We start from the raw sequence: 22,737 nt of genomic DNA, 5'->3' as shown, positions 1-22,737 counted from the left end.
GTGATTCATCACCCACAGCACTGTGAAATTGTGTGATTGCCACACTGTGACACAGGTTTGATGGGAATCACAGTGTTGTCTCTCTGATGTCAGAATAAAACTGTTTCCCAACTTCTCCACAACATGACACAATATTTTAACTGTGTTTAATGGAGAGTGTCCAAATTCTGCCCTGGCCACACGGAGCTGGATCTACACAGGGCCAGAGATTACAGCAGCAGCTCTTCGATGCTAAATTCCCTTTGCTACCAATTGATGATTAACCCCACTCCTTACCTGCATATGAATATCTCCATCACCATCAGAGGAGGCAATAAACACAGGCTTGCTCCCACAAAGGGAATGGAAAATTAAAAATACACCACTCTTTTTCACACTGAGGATGCTGTGTGTATGGAATGAACTGCCAGAGGAAGTGGTGGAGGCTAGTGCAATTACAGTATTTAAAAGGCATCTGAATGGGGGCATGACTAGGAAGAGTTTAGAGGGATTTTGGCCAAGTGCTGGCAAAAGGGACTACATTAGATTAGGATATCTGGTCAGCATGGACAAGTTGGACCGAAGGGTCTGTTACCGTGCTGTATGTCTCTATGACTCCATGCCTCTATATGAATTAGGAGCAGGCACAGGCCATTTGGCACTTCTAGCCTGCTCTGCTGATCTTATAGTGGCCTCAATTTCACTTTCCTGCCTACCCATGATAACCGTAGCTTCTTAATTAACAAGAGAGTCAGTCTATCTCTTCCTTAGAAATATTAAATGACTTGGACTCCACCACTCTCTAAAGACAAGAGTTCAAAAGACTAAAGACTCTTAGAAACAAATTCTCTGAATCTCCTTTTTAAACCACATCTGCCAATATCCAGGACCACGAATCATAATGTAACGCGGCTTTGCTGGAGTGCTTCATGGTCAGAGGTGTGATCCCTTGGATGAAATGTTAAACTGAGGCCCGAAACGAACACTCCGGTGGGCACTGACCAACCTGATATATAAGGTAATGGTTTAAAAGGAATCAAATGAGAAACTGAGCATCACGGTCTGAGTGAAGACAGTGAGTCCTACAAGCATTTGTAGGGAGCAGTGCCCGAGTATTTATACCTGAACAGTAAATAATGATATTTACAAGCAATAAACTAGCTTGTTAACAGAGAACAATGCCTCTTCTGTATAGACTCTATAGCAGTGCATCCTCTAGCACTGACCATTAGAAAGACCAGAGACAAAGTATAGACAAAGGAGGACTGATGGCAGAGGATTATCTCAGACAATCCTTACTCTGAACCATATACTGGCTGATGGTATGAAGTGCCAGTCATGGAAATCGGGGTAATACCACAGAGTCAATTTTGCAATTTGAAAAGTATCAAAGATCTCTGTAGAACAATAACAGAGCTAGCAACATCAACAAATAAATACAAATTGACTGAATGGTAACTGCACATCAGAATAACTTTAAAAATGTATCCTCTCGGGACATGGGGCAATAGTGGCTCAGTCCATCTTTAATTGCCTCATGTAAGGTAATTTGAGAAACTTGGTACAATATACAGGCCATTCTTTCATTAGATTAGTAATTTATTTTTTATCATTAGCACCTGTTTAGCATCATACTTGTGTTTTTAAAAGGGAATTAATGAGCGGAATGTGAGTTACCGTTTATGAACTCTTTTCCTAATGGGTAGCTGGCAAATTGATCTGGGCCCACGGTCATACAGATAACTACAATCTCCACCTATTGATGGGCTAATATTATTTAGCCTTGGCAAGGTTCTTGTATTTAAAAATAAAACAAATGGACAGAAGAGCAGGAGCCAAGGTGATTACAGAGGAGGTTTCCACTGCACCACTCAAAAGCCAAAGGAAATTGTTCCACAATTCAGGATGAAATATTCAGTAAATACTCATTTGAGTGCTCAATTATCTGCATAGTGCTGAGTCAGTCTGTCTGAGTTCTGGCTGATTAATGGAAGCTCTCTCGCTGGAAGCAAAACTTGAAGTCTGGGGCATGTAACCCAAGTAGAAAAAAGAAACTGCACTTGCAGTGTATTAAACACTATTAAAAAAACCTAACAGTATTTGTGTTAATAGTCAAATAGTACTATAAAGATGGCATTTATTGGGAAACACACAAAGAGAAAAAGCCATTCAGCACAATCCTTTCATAGTTTTTATTTTAAACAATTCATTGTGGTGGACTCGAGCCAATCCATCTACTGAGGGAAGGTTGAGAGTCGGGGTTTTCTGTTCCTGAAGACCTAGAAGACTGTTCACATGTGAGGGAGGTGAAGCCATGTGCACATCTGATCTTCATTGTTTTTCTCCTGAAACAGATCTCCAGCCTGAAGCCAGGGCCCATTGCTTGAAAGGGCATCACTTCACATCAAGGCCAGCAGATTGAGACTGATTTTCTCCCATTCTTACTGCCTGCCATAGGCCTTTTGGAGAGACTTACAGGTTGATGCTCAAACACATTTGGCCACATTGGCTCCTGGAGTAGAACTTGGGCCAGGTATCTGAGACATTACCCAGTGCACCATTAGACATCCCCCTAAACCTGAAGGATTATTTGATGTGGTGTTGGTCACAAGAACCCAGGAGCATATGGATTGGTGGCTAGGTGGAAAGAGTGTTGACGAAAGAGGAAATCATTGATACTGGAAATACTTGCAATCATCTGATGTACATGCACAGCTGAGGACAACTCATTTACATCAGTTCCTGGAACTCAGCTGTGTTCCGCAATGACTTATGGTGAAAGACAGACCTATACAAGTGCTGATTGAGAAAGACAGACAATGAGGAGTTTGCACTTCTGCAGTTTGTCTCACGCGCTCATTGTGAAGTGCAGGCATTATTGTAAAGTGGGAAATTTAGCAACCAATGAGTGCACAGCAATCTCCCATGAATAGCAATCGTACAATAGTTTGATTTGCGGCGTTGGGTGTTGATTGAGGGATAAGTAATGGCCTGGACAACAGGGACAGCAACAGTACAGCACTCCCTCAGTATTGCATTATCCTATCATGTGCTCCTGACCTCTGACTCAGTGTGTTGTCACCCAATTCCAGTTATGTTCTGGTTAATTTCTAGTAAAGGGAGGAACATGGATATGACAAATGCATCAGGAGTCCCCTTTAACTACAAAATTGCACACCCTGTTACAAATTATGCTGTCTTCTTTTTCTTACATCAACACCAGTTATCTTCCTTTTCTGAACTAAAACATATCAATTTATGTATGATACTCATTCATATGTTTATTTCAACAGCCTGCCCTGGTCATGTACTTCTTTATCTTATTATTGCTTGGGTTCCACCTGACATGCCTTCGTAATATTCTCTTTCTAACTTTTCATCTTCAGCCTCATCTCAGAATCAACACAAATTATTCAATCAATTTATCAACTGTTTTTAATTTTACAAACTTCTACTCAATTGGCAAAACTCTTTTCTGCCAAAAACAAACTTCCTTATACTTTCTACATAAATTAAGTTTCTGATACAAATGATCGAGAGATAATTTTATGCCAGTTTTGTGACAAAGGAGTAGAGACTAACTGTGGTTATGTAAACTGCATTGGTGCGAATTAGCTGCTGTAAAATATTACAGAGCGAATTTTTACCAGATACACAACAAGTAAGGGGGATTGTTCCTCATAAGAGGGAAATAAAGGTTGATCATTCTGTTCACTGTTCCCAATAGTTTAATGCATCTAATATTTAGTTTTGGCAGAAGTTAGCTCCCATTAAAGGGAGTCCTGTATTACAATCTACACAGTACAGAGGAACCTGGATTATCCGAAGGACATAGGCAGGGAGTATTTTGTTTGGTTAATTGAATTCTGGATAATCAAATGCCTGATAACAGTTTATGCTGGATAATCCAATATTCGGATAATCGAATGCTGGACAATCGAGATTCCTCTGTCTTGGGTTTGCATCAAAAGAAAATTATACTGACCTCCTTCAGCTCTTCATACGTAATAATCTTCACATTCTCATCATCAAAATGTTTCTCCCACACAAGAGCATGGTCAAAGTAGGAGCTCCAACAAACTGTTTTAAAAATAAAAAGTAGCATCAGAGAGAAAAATGCCAATCAAAAGTTCAGTAACATATACAATTTGGTGACACATTGGGTATTTTTCTCAGAGACAGTGCCCCTCCAAGAGTCATTTCTGTAATTGAGTTCCTCATTCTCTTCAAACAGAAGGGTAACCTTGCAACACAATATCCAGTGATACAGCATCAACCACTGTTGAAGACAACATCCCTGTTAATGTGATTTGCTCCTTATGAATGGATCTACTGGTGTCTTATGAGAGTGGAGAATCTAATCAGATGGTATCCCTAAGACCTAAACCTGTGAATTTGATTTATTACAAAAACAGCTGTTAAATTATCAGGTGTAATTTTGTTTCAAATTAATGACTTGAGCAGAGCATTACATCGAGAGAATTAAAAGGACAGGCAGCCTGTAGGTGCAGTCAGGCTGGAGAGAGAGAAATATCAGACTGGGGCACACAGACAAAATTCAGATTGAACTCATCATTCAGTCCTCGCTTTATATTTTCCAATACAAATTAAAATGGAAACTTGCCTGAGTAAGTGTTTGATTCTGTACTAACACTCCATCACCAATAGTATTTACACATCCAGTTTATATTAGAAATGTGGCCAGGAATTTAATTACCATTTCTTTGGAAAACTAGTGAGACTGCTGAAAAATTAGGTATTTATCTACAACATAGAAAAGAAGCCACTTGGCCCAGTCCATCCATGCTGTACACAAGCCTCCTCCCACCTCAATGCATTTCCGTTCTTCCATTCCTGACTGTAATGGACTGTGAGGATGGTTAGGGCAGAAATCCTATAACATTTAGGAAGTATTTGGATGTTCATTTGTGATGCCAAGACGAACAAGGCTGGGATTATAATCATTGGGAGCTTGTTTTTGTCCAGCACAGGCTCAATGGACCGAAGGGCCTTTTCCTGTGCTGTAACCTTCTATGGCTGTATGACATGTTTAGCTCACTGTTCGATGCATCAATGCTATTTGCAGAATTGTTCTTTTGGAATACAAGCTCCACACCAAACCACTCTCTGGGAGAAGAGGTTTCTCTGGAATTTCCGACTGGATTTTATTGTGATTGGCCAAAAGCAGTTAGAAGAGTTGCTCATGTAATTCTCCACTCAGGCGAGGGAAGGAAGGGGATCCAGATATTTCTGATTTCTGCCAGAACGTGATTTGTAATGAGCTGGATGCAATCTAAAACAGGCAGCACAACTAGAAATTGGAATCCTCACTAGAAATTGAAATTTGGCCTGACCCATTTTATCATCTGGCCTTTGAGTTATTTATCAGTCAGAGGCTTGCTGGAATTATTTTTATGCCAGCTGATACTGGCCTAATGTTCCCGAACACTTCATGCGGAGAGTTGGGGGAGGGGTTGGTATTGTAGGGAGTCTAGAGTGAGGATTCCCAAGCTGTGGAGTCATGACCCACATCGAGGTCACAAGACAAGATCTTGGCATCATGAGCTTAGTGTTTAGCAATGAGCACCATGGAATTTCAACCCATTTCTGATAGCCCTTTAAATCCTCACCTTTTTTTTTGATAGTACATGTAGGCTTGACTTTTTACACTCGATAGTTGATAAAAATTAGTCTTTTCATCAACTCCCTCAAGCTCAACTGTTGACATCCGTAATCCTGGTCAAGAATTAAAGGAGCCACAACACTTCCAACCACCCCCCCCCCCCCAACCCTTGCCCAACAAAATGGACCCTACTGTCCTCCAGCACCCCAGTCAACAACTCCAGGACATCACACCCCCCCAAAAGCCCTGGAGGTTTCACTCTAGAATCTCACAAAATCCAAGGGATGAAAGTAGGGTTTAGATCCGTTGGGATGCATTATGCTGGAGTCTGACGGTTTGGTGCACTGTTCTCAGTGGTCTGGAACGGTTGGTTCAATCCCCAACACTCCAACAGAGAACAAGGGTTTCTTTCTCTCTTTCTATGCTGCATTAAAACCAGGGCTCAACACTAGGCTTGATGAGCAATCGAAAGAGCGGGGATGTGCTGTGTCACAATGTTATAGAGCATCAGGATGATCAGCCTCGGGCTGTTCATCAATCCCATTCAAATTTATGCCACATCGTGAGGAAATAAATGGAAAGAGCACTTTCACGGTCAATCCCATAATACCAGAAAGTATTCACACAGTGAAATATCCTGCATTCGGAATGTTCCAGACTCCTTGTAACAAAAAGCAAATACAGCTTGTATTTTAAAAACTTGCATTGGTCTTCAGCCTGGTCTGGACTCATATTGTCATGCCCTGTAAACAAAGGTCACGACCCTGCCCAAATTCTGAAGCTCAGATACCTCCGTTTTCCAATATCACTAAATTTTCGATCAGGGTATGGGGCCATGGTGGGGTGTGACGTCTGGTAAAGGTTCAAGTCCCACCTGCTCTAGATTAGATTACTTACAGTGTGGAAACAGGCCCTTCGGCCCAACAAGTCCACACCGACCCACCAATACCCCTTTACCTAACACTTGGGGCAATTTAGCATGGCCAATTCACCTGACCTGCACAATTTTGGACTGTGGGAGGAAACCCATGCAGACACAGGAAGAATGTGCAAACTCCACACAGTCATCGCCTGAGTTGGGAATTGAACCCAGGTCCCTGGCGCTGTGATGCAGCAGTGCTAACCACTGTGCCACCGTGCCATTTTGATGTGTCTGAACGGGTTGCACAGAAATATCTATGATTAGGATAGTTCTGAGTTCCAGATTCTGTTTTAAAAATACACTCAGTCAGGTTTTTGAAGCTGTTGGTTAGCAATGGCTAGATCTCAGGGTTAACTGTTTATGGATGCAAGGGATGGATTACCTAACAGACAAGTTTAGCCCAATATCTGTCCATGCTGTGAAGGCAACATCTGAAATTCCCCACACACATGACTGACATCTAGGTTTGGTGAGGAGCTAATTGAACTGAATATGTAGAGCTTAAGATTCATCAAGATCAAAAACAACATAGATACTTTACATATTAAAGTATTTGAAAAAATTCAAAAAGGAGACAAAGTTCAAGTTGAAGTTACAACAAATGTGAACAACAAGATCATCAAGAAAACTGATGGGATTTAAACTTTTTCTGGGGAGCATTGTTATAACGCTGCCATCTAGGACCAACATGAAAACCTGTGACATGACAAAAACGGAGCATGTGATTACAAATAAATGAAGATTTTCCACCTTTGAGTTTGTAGGGTCAGTGAAATGTTTCTGGGTCAACGTTCACTAGGATTGGGGTGAAGGAAGGGCTAAGCAGTTTGTGAATTATTTCACCACGTGGAGCCTGAGGCCTGGGAGATTTGTGCTCCTATTCCTGGCTGTGTGCCTGGCCATGGACTCACACCCGAAGTTGACAGAAATTATAATGTGGCCATTAGCAACCAGCTTTCCTGTTAAAATGAAGTTGCTTTCTCCCCCTGCTGGAGGCCTTGCTGTTCATGGAGCCAGGTAAGACAAAGTGGTGATGGGGTATGGCAGGGGGAGGAACACAAACAGGCCTCTCCCCCAACCACCCACCCCAACCCCGTTTATCACCATAATCTGTGCAGATTGGTGACAGAGAAGATTAACATCGACTCTTTAAACTGAAGTCTACTTCTTTGGTGGTGAGGAGACTGCAAGGAGGGAGAGTGCCATACTCCCCTTTCTTAGTTCAGGGACCGGCCAAAATTAAGGTGCACCAAATTCCACATGAGCCAGAGTAAGTGGTGGGTGTTTGAATCTCACTGGGTAGAATTTAATCCAGCCCATCACAGCAGCAAACATGGCAGCCAGGCTCACTTGATTACAAACTATGGCCTGCATCAATCTCCGAGAAAACACACATCCTGGGAATGTTTGAAGCAGGAAAGGATGATGTAAGCAACTAATCCACTTGATGCTTTGGAGCCCGCTGGAATTTAAATGGTCCCTCAGGATTAAATGGGAGCCACATGGCTCTCCCCTCCCTCCTGCAGGATGCCCTTCAAATGGGCTGTCGCTGTGGCCTTGGATTGCAGTTGGGAAGGGTGGAGGTGGAGATGGTTTGGGAGTGGCTGATGTGACACAAGACACTCGGTGCTGAATTCCCAGCGTTGGAAATGTGGATTGGGCTTGGGTCACTGAGAACCATCCCCTACTTCTCTTGGCTCTGACCCAGCCCTTTGTTGCCCTTGGGTGACCCCCTTTCTGTAATCCCCACAATCACCAGTATCCAGGGATATAGAGGTGACCATCAGGCTGGCCCTTGGCACATTCCCTGCAGAAGCCTCTGTTCCCAGTGGCACTGACATGTTCTTAAACCCAAGGAAAGCCCCATCTTTGGTCACCAAGTGCCTGAGCTGTGCTTAACTTGGTCGGGCATCCCCACGGTAACAAGAGATTCCTGCCAGTTCTCCAACTCAGTGAGCAGGATGTCACTGCTACATTAAACCCAGCCTTTGACCCTTAGACAAGGGGTGTTTAATTAAGCATTTGGTCATCTCACATACGTGATGTCTCTGATTCTTGTCAACGAGAGAAAGATGATGGTGGGCAGATTGCATCACAGTTCAGCTCTTAACACCTCACCCCCATCAACATTTTTACTTTTCTCAGTTCATGATGAAGGGGACTCCTTCCTGGAACAGAAGCCGGTGCCTCATTTTAACAGTTTCAAATTGACCCACCATCGGAAGCTGGTTATTTGGTCCTACACTCTGGAATGCTGTCCTTGAAGACCCCAATCTTTCTAACACTCTTTTCTCCTTAAAGATCTACCTCATTGACCAAATATTTGGTCATTTGCCCTAATATCTCCTTAGGTGGCTCAGAGGGCCTGAGTACAAGTCACAGCCAGACTGGGGATAAAGAATGGTTCAAGTGCCAGTGGGGCAGAGGCTACAGCCACAGATAGGTTCCGCTGAAGGGGACTCAAAGAGAAGGATCCGGGTTGAGATTGCTCCTGGATTACCACATCAATGTATTTGATGCTGGCCTGCTAGACAGCATCCCATTACCCACTGGCGTTTGCACTAGGAAAGAAGAAATCAGAAGAGAAAACTTTGGTTTTACTGAAAGACAAAGGCAGACAGCAATGTCAATGGGAATGCATTGTTTTTCTAATCCTTCAATGTTTTTCCAGAGAAATTTCGTCAACTAGAGATGTTTCTCTTTTGCTTTGCTGCATATATTTGTATGCGTGATGTCAGCTTTTCCAAAACCTGGGAGTATACAGATATTCGTTTGCTATTAGGGAACTTGACTATTGCTGAACAAAAAAGGCCATTTTGTCAAAGCCATTTCTTTTGTACTCAGACAATGCCTCCACCAGAGTCCACTTGTCAACCCATCAATGGTCTCCTCACAGGTCATATTAATGTTGGTTCGCCCCTCAATCTGGTGTTCTTGGAAAATGTCCTGATGAGTGCAACTGAAAATTTTTAATAAAGGACATCTTTTTCAGCAATGCTAAACTGGTATTACATTGATAGTTTATAGCTAATATGGTGTAAAATTCTAAAAAGAACTACAGAGGAACCACAATTATCCAAGTATCAATTATCCAAAAATCAGATTATCTGAAGATCTCCAGGTCCCAATGGAAACATTGCAAAGACATGTTTCCAACAGTGATCACGTCTTTTGTTTACAGGGATTAAACAGGCACTGTCTCCAAATGACGGACTGCCTGCCATCTCTCTCTCCCCTCACTTTCCCTGGAGTTCTACAGAGGGGTATACCCTAAACTTCCCTTCCCCAGGTAATCTCTCCAACATTGTTCTGTACACGGCAAAGATGGAATCTGTCAAAAAGTTGCAGTAAAGATTGGGGTGTGGCTGTGGCTGCGCGTGTGTGAGTGTGTGTGTGTGTCTGAGAGAGTGTGTGTTTATGTGTGTGTGTGCACAATTTGGAGACTTACCCCACAAAGGCAGCAGTCTTGTTGTTGGTGTCTAGTCCAGCGGCCCCAAAGAGGGAGCAGGTGTGTGCGGGGTTGCACAGGGTTGGGGGTTGGGGGCGGGGGGCCTTGTTGTATGGGGTTGGGGGCGGGGGGCCGTGTTGCACGGGGTTGAGGACAGGGCCTCACGTGCTGTGCTGCTGCAGTCTCTTAAATGGGGAGCAGACTTTAAAAACTCTGAGTCTCAGAGGAAAGGCATTTAATCAATTAACCAAATAATCGATTATTCGCATGAAATAGTGCCCACCCAACACATTCGGATAATCGAGGTTCCCCTGTATGCATCTAGGAATGCCTAAGCCCACGAGTAATTGTAGCCAAGATGCATTACCTTCTCCAGTCATGTACTTTCTGAAGAACTCATCCCAAGATGAAAAGGTGGGCAGTAAAGGATTATTCTGACAGAAGTGATAGTAGGACACTGCATTGTCTTTGGGATTGCGAAATACAACCAGTATCTTTGGAAAGATAACAAGACAAACGCATTTAATCTTTCTGCAGAGACGTGGAGCGTGATCCAAACAGAATATTACCATCATCTATTCTACTTTCAGTTTAACCAGGGGAAATCCTCCAGTGTAGTTTGCAAACCCAATTTCAATCAACACTCGATTTAATAAATGAGAAATAGTGTCAGCATTATTAGAAGACATTACACTGTCTTATTCATGGTTTACTCTGAAACCTCACCTTTCTGGTTGTAGAGTCATAGAGATGTACAGCACGGAAACAGGCCATTTAGTCCAACTTTTCCATGCTGACTAGATATCCTAAATGAAACTAGTCCCATTTGCCAGCACCCGGCCCATATCCCTCTAAACCCTTCCTATTCATATACCCATCAAAATGGCTAATAAATTCTGTAATTGTACCAGCCTCCACCACTTCCTCTGGCAGCTCATTATGAAAATGTTGCCCCTTAGGTCCTTTTTATATCTTTCCCCTCTCACCCTAAACCTATGCCCTCTAGTTCTAGATTCCCCCATCCTAAGGAAAAGACTTTGTCTATTTATCCTATCCATGCCCCTCATGATTTTATAAACCTCTATAAGGTCACCCCTCAGCTTCCGATGCTCCAGGGAAAACAGCCCCAGCCTACTCAGCCTCTCCCTATTGCTCAAATCCTTAAACCTTGGCAACATCCTTGTAAATCTTTTCTGAACCCTTTCAAGTCTCACAACATCCTTCCGATAGGAAGGAGACCAGAATTAAATAGATGTTTTTCACATCCCAATTTCTAAACTGAAGGAGGCTATGCAACAAGCTTGTTGTGATTCCATTAATCTGGCCATCAAGTTTAGTAGCAATTCAATATGACTCAGCCTTTGTCTATACAAAGGAAATTCCTGACCTATACTCTACAATTTCTGGATGACAGTCAAGTTTGTGATCTTATTGCAGAAATCAAACTTCAACTGGGACTCTGCCAGCTAAGGCTTATTACGCGAGGCACTGATCAAACCTACTAATATACGCAAAATATGTTTGAAGTTAAAAAACAACTATCACTGCTTTTCTCTGCAGCTTTCATTTTTATCCACTTTCCTTTTTGGATTTCTTGAGTCTCTGTATATTGCTGGTCCTTACCTCTCCGGTACCTTACCTGATTGGCTAGCTCAATTGGAATCCAGACAGAAAGACCCAGACATTAAATTACCAAAAACTCAGGGGTTTGGAAAAGACTGATTGAATCAAAACCATCCCCATCCAATTTCCACTTTACTTGACACACATTTCCCAAATGGACCAAATTATTAAATCACTTTTACTCAAAGCAGTTTTTAAATTATAAAATGGGAACTCATTCAACTAGTTCTATCTGGTTTATGGATAGAAATCAAAATTTCACTGTTTGATGAAAAGTGTGCAATATATCTCTTTTGGAATGTGGTTTGTTTTAATAAGAAAATACTGATGGATGTCAGTTACTGCTAGGAGTTCTTTTTTTAGACATCATTAGCAAGTCTTTCTGGAGCAAGATCTATGTTCAGCCTCACCCAGAACGCGTATGATTGCAACTACGGAGTTAATGGGAAGATTTTAATTTGTTTATTTCACCTATTTTTTACTTGTAAATCTGCTCAGAGATGTTATTACAAATATCTGGAGCAGGTGAGACTTGAACTGGTGTCTTCTGGTCAAGGGGTTGGGACACTACCACTGTGCCACAAAAGCCCACTAGGAATTATTTGTGTACTATTGAGTTTATGAGCCGACTAACCAAGATCATGATCAAATCAATTAAGACCGTTGAAGGTGTAGTCAAGGTGATTAAAACCTTGAATTGGTCTCACATTACTGTGCATTGACATTTTACCTTTGTTTTCTTCTCATGTATAGATGGTGGTAGATTGTTGTAATGACTGTGCGTGCCATAAATACGAGGAGATGGATCATTTTTCATTCCCTTAAATGAATAACAAAATAAACATGTGTAAGAAATCACAGACCAGGAAGGACAACTGCACCACAACAAAGGCAGAGATTAGTCTGTGCTTACAAAACTATTTCTGCTAACATTTTGTCAAACACCTTCAGGTTATCTTGAAATATCTTCAAATTAAGTCAACATTAATTCCATCCCTATTTCATGACCTGTTCGGAAGTCTTTCAGGTATTTTTCTGTTTTTGTATCACATTTATTAGAGAGTAGATGAAGAAAGATCCAAAGTGAACAGCAATGATGGCACCAGTAATTCAGGATACTTCAGATATAATCAGAACTAGCATAAGCATACAACCAAACCCTCTTTGTATGCTTCGGGATACCAGTCAGTATTCATAGCTCCCAATGTGGATTCTGCTACCTCCCATTGTTTTATACTTTTAGGGTCCAATATCAGAATAAAACCTTTAATTCAGGCTGTTGGTACTGAATTGACAACCATATGTTCTAAGAATCAGAAAGAGGGAAGGACAAGGGCTAGACTACACTGGTTAGTTAAAAGGCACACCAATGTGAAAAAGGTATTTCACATTGAAAAAGACACATGCAAACCACTGGGATAGAAAAGACATGGGTTATGGAAGAAATACTGATGCTCAAGTTTAGATATAGGTACGTCACGAGGAGGTGCAAGCACTCTGGGTAAGGAACTGCAATACTGAAAAACGACAATGCAGCCCAATTAGCTGGCCTCACACCTACTGCATCACTTCATCACTGACTACTCCAAGTAGCTATTTAATTATCCCTCAAATATTTCCATATTAGCTGCTTTTCTGGGAAATTTGTCTTTATTCATGGGATAAGGGCATCATTGGCTAGGCAGCATTTATTACCCATCCCTCATAGCCTAGAGGGCAGTTAAGAGTCGACCACGTTGTTGTGGGTCTGGAGCCCCATATAGGCCAGACTTCCTTCCCTAAAAAGGACGTCAGTAAACCAGATGGGTTTTTCCAACAATCAAAAATGAGTTCATGGTAATTAAACTCTGATTTCCAGATTTTTAAAAAAGTTTAATTCAAATTCCATCACCTGCTATGGCAGGGTTTGAACCAGGGAACCCAGAATATTACCTGGGTTTCTGGATTAGTCCAGTGATAATACTACTGAGACATCGCCTCCCCTATTACATTACATTACATTACATTCAAGTCCATTACATGCATTAATTACCAATCCTCTGTCTCTGTTTGAAAAAAAGTAAACTTAAATGAATTGTGCATCTCCCCTGTGCTAAAGTCTTGACAACCTTACTCAGCAGTGCCATGTTGAATTCTAATGATCACACCACAAAGCAGGAATTAGAGAGGATGACAGGAAAACAGGAGATCCTTGGAATAGCATGCAGGGGTTTGAGAAAAGCAAAGATGAACTTGAGTCTTACAGTCCACAGAGAAGATCAAAAAGGAAACTTCATCACATTACATGAAATATTATGTTGAATACAAATAATACAGGTCTAAATGATTACTTCAAATTATGCCAGGGTAGCAGGACCAAAGGGCAACTGAAGGAAACTTAAAAGAGATTGCAGACAAAAATCTTTCACTCAGATTTTCTCAGCAGATATTAGAATAGAAATGGAAATCCAACTGGGCGTAACTGGTTCATAAGACGAGAAGGAATAGCTCCCATATGCTGAATGGTTCTCACTTTACTTTTCATGCAAAATATGGAAACTCAATATGGTCTAAGAGTAACATTATCAACATTCCTGCAGAAACTTCTGAACATCACTGACATTTCCTCATATTCCTGAGAATTTATTATTTAAAAGAAAGTTTTCTCACAAAATGCAACCATTCGTTTTTTCATAAAGTATGAGACAGTAAAAGAGTGCAAAGAGCTTTGTCACGTGAACACTGGGACACAGAAGCTGTCAATCAATAACTTGCATTGCAAGACAGAGTTGTGAGAAATTAAAATCTACAGGTAAAAGATTATTGGTTAGATATAACAGGCAATGAAATTGTAAATTATCTCTTGCTAAAAGTGTTTAACAATCTGTACGGCACCCTAATAGGTTCTAACACCCATCCAAAGTGACTTTTGTCTGATTGCTGCTCCTTTGCACAGTTCATATTTCAATGCAGCATCTCAGAAAGACATCAGTGTAAAAGTAATAAAATTAAGACCTTTATTTATATAATGCCTTTCACAACTATTAAGATGAATCAAAGCACTTTACAGCAAATTAAATAATTTTTGAAATGTATTAAATGTTGTATGTTACAGTTTTAATAGAGGAAAGTACTCAAGTAAGTTATCAGATTTAAGTAAATATAATTTGGTGACAGCACTGATCCTTAGAAGTTGATTACTTAGAACCAGCAAGATGCTATGAAGCACAAATTCAAGATCAAATATAGGAGAAATACCAGCTACAATTTGAGGGAAGAATGTTACAAAAACAACATCAACACTCCTTCCTACTTTTACAAATTACCGTTTCTGTGCCAATGCACAGAAATCAAAGCTTTGTCATGGGATGCAAGATTCACTGGGAAGGACAGCATTAATCCCAATCCCTAATTACCCTTGAACTGAGTGGCGTGCTCGGGGCGTTTCACAGTCACTACAATGCTGTGGGTCTAGAGTCCCACATAGTCCAGACTAGGTCAGGACAGCAGATTTCCTTCCCCAAAGGGCATTGATGAGCCAGATGGGTTTTCACAACAGTCATAGTTTCATGATTACCATTACTGAGATTAGCTTCCAATTGCAGCTTTTTATTTGTTTGATGTTAAATGCCAGCAGCTGCTATGGTGAGATTTGAACCCATGTTACCCAAGCATTAAGCTGGGTCTCTGGATGATTAATCCAGTGACATTAGCACTATGTCCATTCTAATGAGGAAATAGAATACATCATGAAGAGAGCAAGCATTGTGAATTCAGATGAGACAGTATAGAACCTGAGCTCATTCATTGGCAATGAGCAGGATGCAGAAAAGGAGCAGAATAGATGTCACCTCCCTAACTTAATAACAGAAAGTACATTCATTCAGATTCACAAGAGCTTGTGTTAACCTGATGAGATGCTTGGACTAGATAGTCAATAGATTGGGAACATTGAGTGGCTTCTCATAATACTTAGGATTGAGTACATGAGTACATTGAGACATGACGTGTTACAGGAAGGATGTTTGGAAGAAACAGTTGTCTGATGAGATTGATGCTGGATTGATTAAATTACCCTGATCAGTCAACAATTTCATTATCATTGTATCGTGCAACTATCAGGACGCTAACAGGTAAGCTTTGTTCCTTATGCACCCAACAATTCTCATGTTACAATGGATAGGACATATTCCTTCAGTAGCTCCCTAGTGCACTACATTCCATGGGAGTTCAGCACCTCCCCACTGGGTATTCTTCATATGGGTGTCATGACAATGGGGAGGTGGGAAGTATAAACCACAGCTAAATGCATTCCTGCCCACATTATATGTCCACATGAAGGAATACAATATATTATCACAGACATTGAGCTTGGCCATTGTTTCAATACAAAAACAGAAACTGCTGGCAAAACTCATCAGGTCTGGCAGCATTTTTTGGGAAGAAAGCAGAGTTAACATTTCGAATCCAGTGACTCTTCATCAGAACTGATAGCAGCGAGGAAAAGGTAATATTTATGCTGAAGGCAAGGTTGGGGGTGGGGGTGGGCAGGAAGAAGTTAGCAGATAGCTGGAGATGGAGTCAAAAGAGAGAGAGAGAGAGAGAGAGAGAGATCTGAAAGGATTAGGTAAACAAGGGGATTATTGATAATGGGCAAGGACAGAAGAGAAGCTGAATAAATGATATTGAGAGCTGAGAGTAGGACAGAATGGGTAAGTTTTGCATAAAGCAAGCCATGCCATGACAGGACCAGGTCTGACGGTGGGTAAAAACCATGGGAGGGTGGAATCAGGCTTTAGATTATTGAACTCAATGTTGAGTCCTAGAAGCATCAGGGTCTTCACTTTCTCTAGTCTACTGCTCACAGTGTGGCCCACTACATTGGAGAGATGAAATGCAGACTGGGAGACCACTTTGCAGAACACCTACGATCTGTCTGTAAAAATGATTCCGAGCTTCCAGTTACCCATCACTTCAATATACCACCCTATTCCTACGGCAACATTTCTGACACATGCCTGCTGCAGCGTTCAATGAGCCTCACAAGGTCAAAGAACAACATCTCATTTCCCACTTGGGGACCCTGCAGCCTCCAGAACTCAGCATCAAGTTCAATAACGTTCGAGCCGGATCCCACCCTTCCCTGTTTTTTACCCACACCCACTCCTGCTATGGCAGGTGTTACAATTAACACAGCCAACCCATTCTCAACCCACTCTCAGGCCAATTATCACATTCAAAGAGTTACATTCAACACAGCCTAGTCTCTTACTCTCAGCTCTCATTATCACTTATTCAGCTTTTCTTCTGTCCTGGTTTACTATCAGCTCTACCCTTTCATATCTCTCTCTCTCTCTCTCTCTCTCTGGACTCTACCTCCACCTACCTGCTCATCTCACCACATCTTCAGCATAAATACCATTTTTTTTCCTTGCTGCTATTAGTTTGGATTAACTTTTCCCCACAAATCCTGCCAGACCTGCTGAGTTTCGCCAGCAATTTCTGATTTTGGTTCAGATTTCCAGCATCCACAGTTCTATGTTATATTTTATGCCATTATTTAGATGTTGGCCATTGCAATTTATGTTAATTAGCAGCTCGCTGTTGAAATCATATCACCAGCACATGGGGGTGGGAGCATAGTGGTTATGTCACTGGCCTCAGAATCCATTTCCCTGGACTAGTGATCAGGTTCCAATCCACCATGGTAGTTGGAAGCATTTAATGCAGTTATCAGATAAGACTAGAATTTAACAATCTAGTATTGGATAATAGCTATCATATTGTCATTAAAGAATCCACCTGGCTCACCAATGTCCTTTAAGAAAAGGAATTTGCCATCCCTTATCCAGTGATTCTAGATCCTCAGCAATGCTGTTAACTCTGAAGTGGCCTACCAAGTCTCTTCACTGTTAGGAAGGTAACTCACTAACAGCGTCTCAATGGTAACTTTAGGGATGTGCAATAAATGCTGGGCTTGCTGCTGAGTGCCACATCCCGTGAACAAGACTCATTGCTAAACTGATATTAATCCTAATCCATAATGTTGTGGATGCAATGTCAAAAAAGGTTGCTAGGTAATGGTTACATCCCTGAGATTCCAGATAAGCAAAGTGTTAGCAGCTTGTAAAGGCTCCCATGGCACTGTTTCAGAAAACTGATATACCCAGTGTCCTGACTAATATTTATCCACCAATCAATATCACGTTAACTAATGACCTGTTACCATACCCATGTGCTGATGATATGATTTCAACAGCGAACTGCTAATTAACATTAATGTCTGAGGGAATTCGCTGTGCGCAACTTGGCCACCATGTTTTTTTCTACATTACAGATTTTTAGGGGTCATGTAAAGCAACATATAAATGCAAGCCTTTACTTTCTTTAAAAGACTAAAACACAATTTCTCATCCATATACCTCATAGTTCCCAGCGTTTTCAAATTCCAATAACTTGAGTTGACTTCGAACTCCAGATTTCCCATCTTCAGATTCATTTTGATTGACAAAGGCAATATCCCTAAGTAATAGATTTACCCAATTAAATCCTGTAAAACATGGTTAGAATAAAAAAAAGTGTTACTACAACTTTATCAATGTAAGGAGATACTTGCTGCAGTAACAGAACCTACCTTGTATGTACATATAATTCCAGAATTACTGATCAGAGAATACAATCATATGTCTAACACCTCTGTTAGACAATGTCAAAGAGTGTGGTGCTGGAAAAGCACAGCCAGTCAGGCAGCATCGGAGGAGTAGGTTAGTTGACGTTTCGAGCATAAGCTTATGCGTGAAGCATCGACTGTCCTGCTCTTTGGATGCTGCCTGACTGGCTGTGCTTTTCCAGCACCACACTTTTTGACTCTGATCTCCAGTCCCCATAGTCTCTCTTAGGCAGCCACTCCAGGCACCTGACCAATCCCACAGTGTTATCTTCAGGAATACCTTCCCTGATGCGTGCTGCAACTAAAGCTTGTGTGTCTGATGAGGGAATTGAAGTGGGTGAGGCACTAGGCAGATGTATTCTTGCCAGCTCTCTATTCAGTATTCAGGGTCATACAGCATGGACACAGACCCTTCAGCCCAGCACGTCCATGCTGACCAGGTTGCTGAAAACAAACTAGTCCCATTTGCCTGCATTTAGCCCACATCCCCCTCAACATTTCCTATCATGTATCTGACCAAAATGTTGTAATTGTACCTGCCTCTACCACTTCCTCCAGCAGCTCATTTCATACATGCAAACCCCCCCCCCCCCGCAAGGAAATGTTGTCCCTCAGGTCCCTTTTAAACTTTTCCCCTCTCACCTTAAACCTTTGCCCTGTAGGTTTGGACTCCCCTACCCTGGGGAAGGAAACCTTGGCTATTTATCTTAACCATGCCACTTATGATTTTATAAACCTCTATACAGTCACCCCTCAGCCTCCTACACTCCAGGAGAAAAGGTCCCAGTTTCTCCATCCTCTCCTTGTACTCTGTCCTCTGTAAACCCTGGTAAACAATGCAGTAATGGTGCAAGAACATGCCCACAGCCGATCGGAAATGACAGAATGGAGTAACCTGAACATTCTGATTGAACTGCCATGTTTATATTACAGACTTCTAGTTAAACCAGCAAAAAAGTCAAATCAATAAGAATCAACTGTTGAACGTTTTCCAAAGATTTTTACATTAAATTTTGGGCAAACAGTCTTTCTGTCAACATTCTGCTCTTAGTTTCACAGAAATGACAGCTCCTGTTTTTTTAAGCATAACAGATTTTCTGATTCTAGGTATGGAACAGGTCAAGGGCCAGATGGGGAAGTCCTCTTCTACATCTCATAGTGGATGGATGCCCAAATACACAGTTAATTATTCCATAAGTTACTCAGCTGTAGCATGGCACCAAGGATACTGCTTCAATCTAGAAAGCAAATAGTTATATGACCAGAATGGTGAAAGTGTCAATTTTAATCTTCATGCATTTTACTCTCAATGAGGCATTACGCTTTCTTCAATACATTGTTAATCCACTCCTCCCCCAAGCCCAACCACACCTGCCCTTTCTCCAAATCACAACCTAACCCTGTACCACTGCTGCTCTGTTTCCTAGCACACTCAACATCTGTTTCTCATTTCAGCACTGACACAAACTGTCCAGTTACAAATTGTATTACATTCCACTGTTCTGAGAATGTTCACATTTTACATTGGAGATACTTCCTTCCACACAACCACCAGCCCTTCATGCTCCCAACTTGCTGCTTTCATACTCAACATGAATATGTATCACAACCCAATCACAGGTCAAGCACTAACTTCACCAAAGCAGTTTGGGATGGCCAATTAATGTTGACTCAGCCAGCAACACCACATCCTGTGAAGAAATAAAATAACTGATGTCTACACTTCCTGCACAAAAATTATGGAATAACAAAAGAAATGTGGACAGAACCAATGAAAGCCCATCAAGCATCCAATACCTCACTCCAATGGGGGGCATTGCCATGGAGATAACAGGCACAGCATGAATACAGAGGGTCAGAAATGTCAAGCTTGGATATCATGTACAGGAGGGAGAGTTTGACAATCTGCAAATATCTAAATGCCTGACTCCTTCCCTCACCTCAAATAACCAGGCATGCAGACAGCTGGGGAACTTGGGCTGATGTTGCATTGCCACTCATCTGCCAGTGCTCAGCCTCCACTGAAGATGCAAGCACTTGACTCTCTCAGGCACATGGTGGAAGGATTGCCACTTTATTATCACCAATTTACTGCAAATCAGTATTTCTTTTCATTGCAGTGAGAAACGTTGTTCAGAATTGCTGCTGCATGGAGGGGTGGGGGGTATAGAATTAATTCAGTTCAAGCTTTCCTCAGTTAGCTATTGCCCAACTCTCTGGGCACAAGCTAAGACTGACCCCACCTCCATACCCTCTGGGAGTCGTCCTTACCAAACGTAATGAGCTTCACTTTGTACAGCCTGGATTGGTGGGGTAATGTTGACAAATGGTCTCACAGTGTGAACGGGCCACTCCAATCAGACAGTCTCTCTCTGGGCTGTGCTGGCAAAAGGCCACAAGATTCATCCACGCTCTTGGTAACACTTTCCAAACCGGCCACCTCTACCATCCAGAGGGTCATGGGCAGCAGCAGCAGCAGCAGCAGCAGCATGGGAACACCAGCCCCTGCAAGTTGCCCTCCCAGCCAGCCCCCATCCTGACTGTCAGCGTTTGCTGCACTGTCGCTGGGTCCATATTCTCTTCTTAACAACACTGTGGCTGGCCCTACATCACATGGACTGCAGGGGTTCAGCACCATCTTCTCCAGGAGCTTGGCCAACGATGCCGACATCCCATAGAAGAATAAAAGGTAGCAGCAAGTGTGAACTCGCTGGCTCCTGGATGTCAATAAGGCAGATTGTATCATTGCCCAGTGACACGGAGGTCTATGAATATAGCGCTTTTATTTTGTTGGATTAAAAGGGAGGGCAGAGATGGACGGGGGCATGAGAAAGTTTGACTTTCCGAGAAAGTGAAGAGTAATGTGGTTTCTAAAGATATTTCGAGTTGTCGGGAGAATTAAACTGAGTCTGTCCGTCTGAATCTTCAAAGCAAAGAACAGCAAATCATGAGCAAATCATGTTAATATTGATACAACTAAAGTGCTGTAATTACAGCAGTCAATGTCATCAAAAGAGAAACAACAAAAGCTGTAAGATCTCTGTAATAATGAAGATTTAACAATCCCGCAGAAATCCCACCAAATGTGTGAAAGTGGCAGGATCTGTACAGAAGGGACTGGGATTGAAAACAGCTTTGAACTTCGGTGCAGAGACAAACTTTTTCTCATTCAAATGCATTTCTTTACTGTGAACTATTGTTCAAACTTCAAACAAAAGTCGATAAATATCAGACGGTCTCACCACATTTGGGGTAGGAAGCGATCACCAGGTCTTCGGGACGAGCCTGGAAGTTGCCCAGAGCCTGCAGAGTTTGGACTGAGCTCAGCACCGAGGGGTAGAGAACGCCCTTGTAGCGGAACACCAGCTCTTCGGGTTTGAGCTGCTTCGCTTTCTCCAACATCCCCTGCACCCTCGCCTGGAACTCGGCTTTGTCAGCCTCTGCACTCCCACCGCCTTTCACCTCCATCTCCCTGGGACAGACCGGCAGAGCGCACAGCCTCCCGTTTTATTGGCGAACGGCGGCTCTGACGCTACATGGCGTGCCAAGGGACCATTAACAATGACAGCAAATTACTTCCTTCCTACGGCGCTGGTTTGCTCCCACACTCTGTGTGATTTCGCAAAGATTGGGAAAGATAAACATCAATAGTGCAGCTAGCAATAAAACCCACAAAACCTTGGAAGTTCTGGAACTGCTCAGCATTATCTGTGGAGAGAGAGAGAGAGAGAGAGATAACTTTTGCAACTTACTAGGAATCTTTACAACAGCCAGAGTCCAATCCAGAATATACCACCATCCAAACCGAGGGGTGAGGGAGATGTGATACAGACATTATATATCAGGGAAAGGATATTTGTGTTTGTGTGTGTGTGTGTGTGTGTGGGGGGGGGGGGGGGGGGGAAACAAAAGGGAAGTTCTGGGACAGGGCTGGACTGGTCGCTGAGTGGTTAGCACTGCTGCCTCATAGCACCAGGGTCCCAGATTCGATTCCAGCCTCAGTCAACTCTCTGTGTGGAGTTTGCACATTCTGCCCGTGTCTGTGTGGATTTCCTCTGGGTGCTCCGGTTTCCTCCCACAGTCCAAAAATGTGCAGCTTAGGTGAATTGGCCATGCTAAATTGCCCGTAGTGTTAGGTGAAGGGGTAAATGGGTCTGGAATAAAGATTCCTATTTCCACACTGTAAGTAATCAGGCCCTTTAGTCCAACAAGTCCACACCAACCCGTCGAACAGCAACCCACCCAGACCCATTTACCCCTTCGTCTAACACTATGGGCAATTTAGCATGGCCAATTCACCTAAGCTGCACATTTTTGGACTGTGGGAGGAAACCGGAGCACCCAGAGGAAATCCACACAGACACGGGCAGAATGTGCAAACTCCACACAGAGAGTTGACTGAGGCAGGAATTGAACCCGGGTCTTTGGTGCTGTGAGGCAGCAATGCTAACCACCGTGCTGCCCACTAAGAGAAAAAATAAATTTTAAAAAAT

General features: G+C 42.3%; 1 protein-coding gene across 1 annotated transcript in view; it reads right to left on the bottom strand.

Moving 5' to 3' along the window:
- LOC140482823 (sulfotransferase 6B1-like) overlaps positions 1-21,879 on the bottom strand; it is a 29,567-nt gene extending 7,688 nt beyond the window's left edge. The window contains exons 1-5 of the mRNA XM_072580495.1: positions 21,487-21,879; positions 17,997-18,124; positions 12,326-12,415; positions 10,340-10,466; positions 3,965-4,059 (exon numbers count right to left, since the gene is read on the bottom strand). Of these exons, the coding sequence (XP_072436596.1) occupies positions 3,965-4,059; positions 10,340-10,466; positions 12,326-12,415; positions 17,997-18,124; positions 21,487-21,712 (666 nt within the window). The 5' untranslated portion in view covers positions 21,713-21,879. The remainder of the gene's footprint in view (positions 1-3,964; positions 4,060-10,339; positions 10,467-12,325; positions 12,416-17,996; positions 18,125-21,486) is intronic.
- Positions 21,880-22,737: the final 858 nt, after the last annotated feature.

Source organism: Chiloscyllium punctatum, chromosome 11 (genome assembly GCF_047496795.1).
Source record: "Chiloscyllium punctatum isolate Juve2018m chromosome 11, sChiPun1.3, whole genome shotgun sequence".
NCBI lineage: Eukaryota > Metazoa > Chordata > Chondrichthyes > Orectolobiformes > Hemiscylliidae > Chiloscyllium > Chiloscyllium punctatum.
This window is presented reverse-complemented; position numbering and strand designations above follow the sequence as displayed.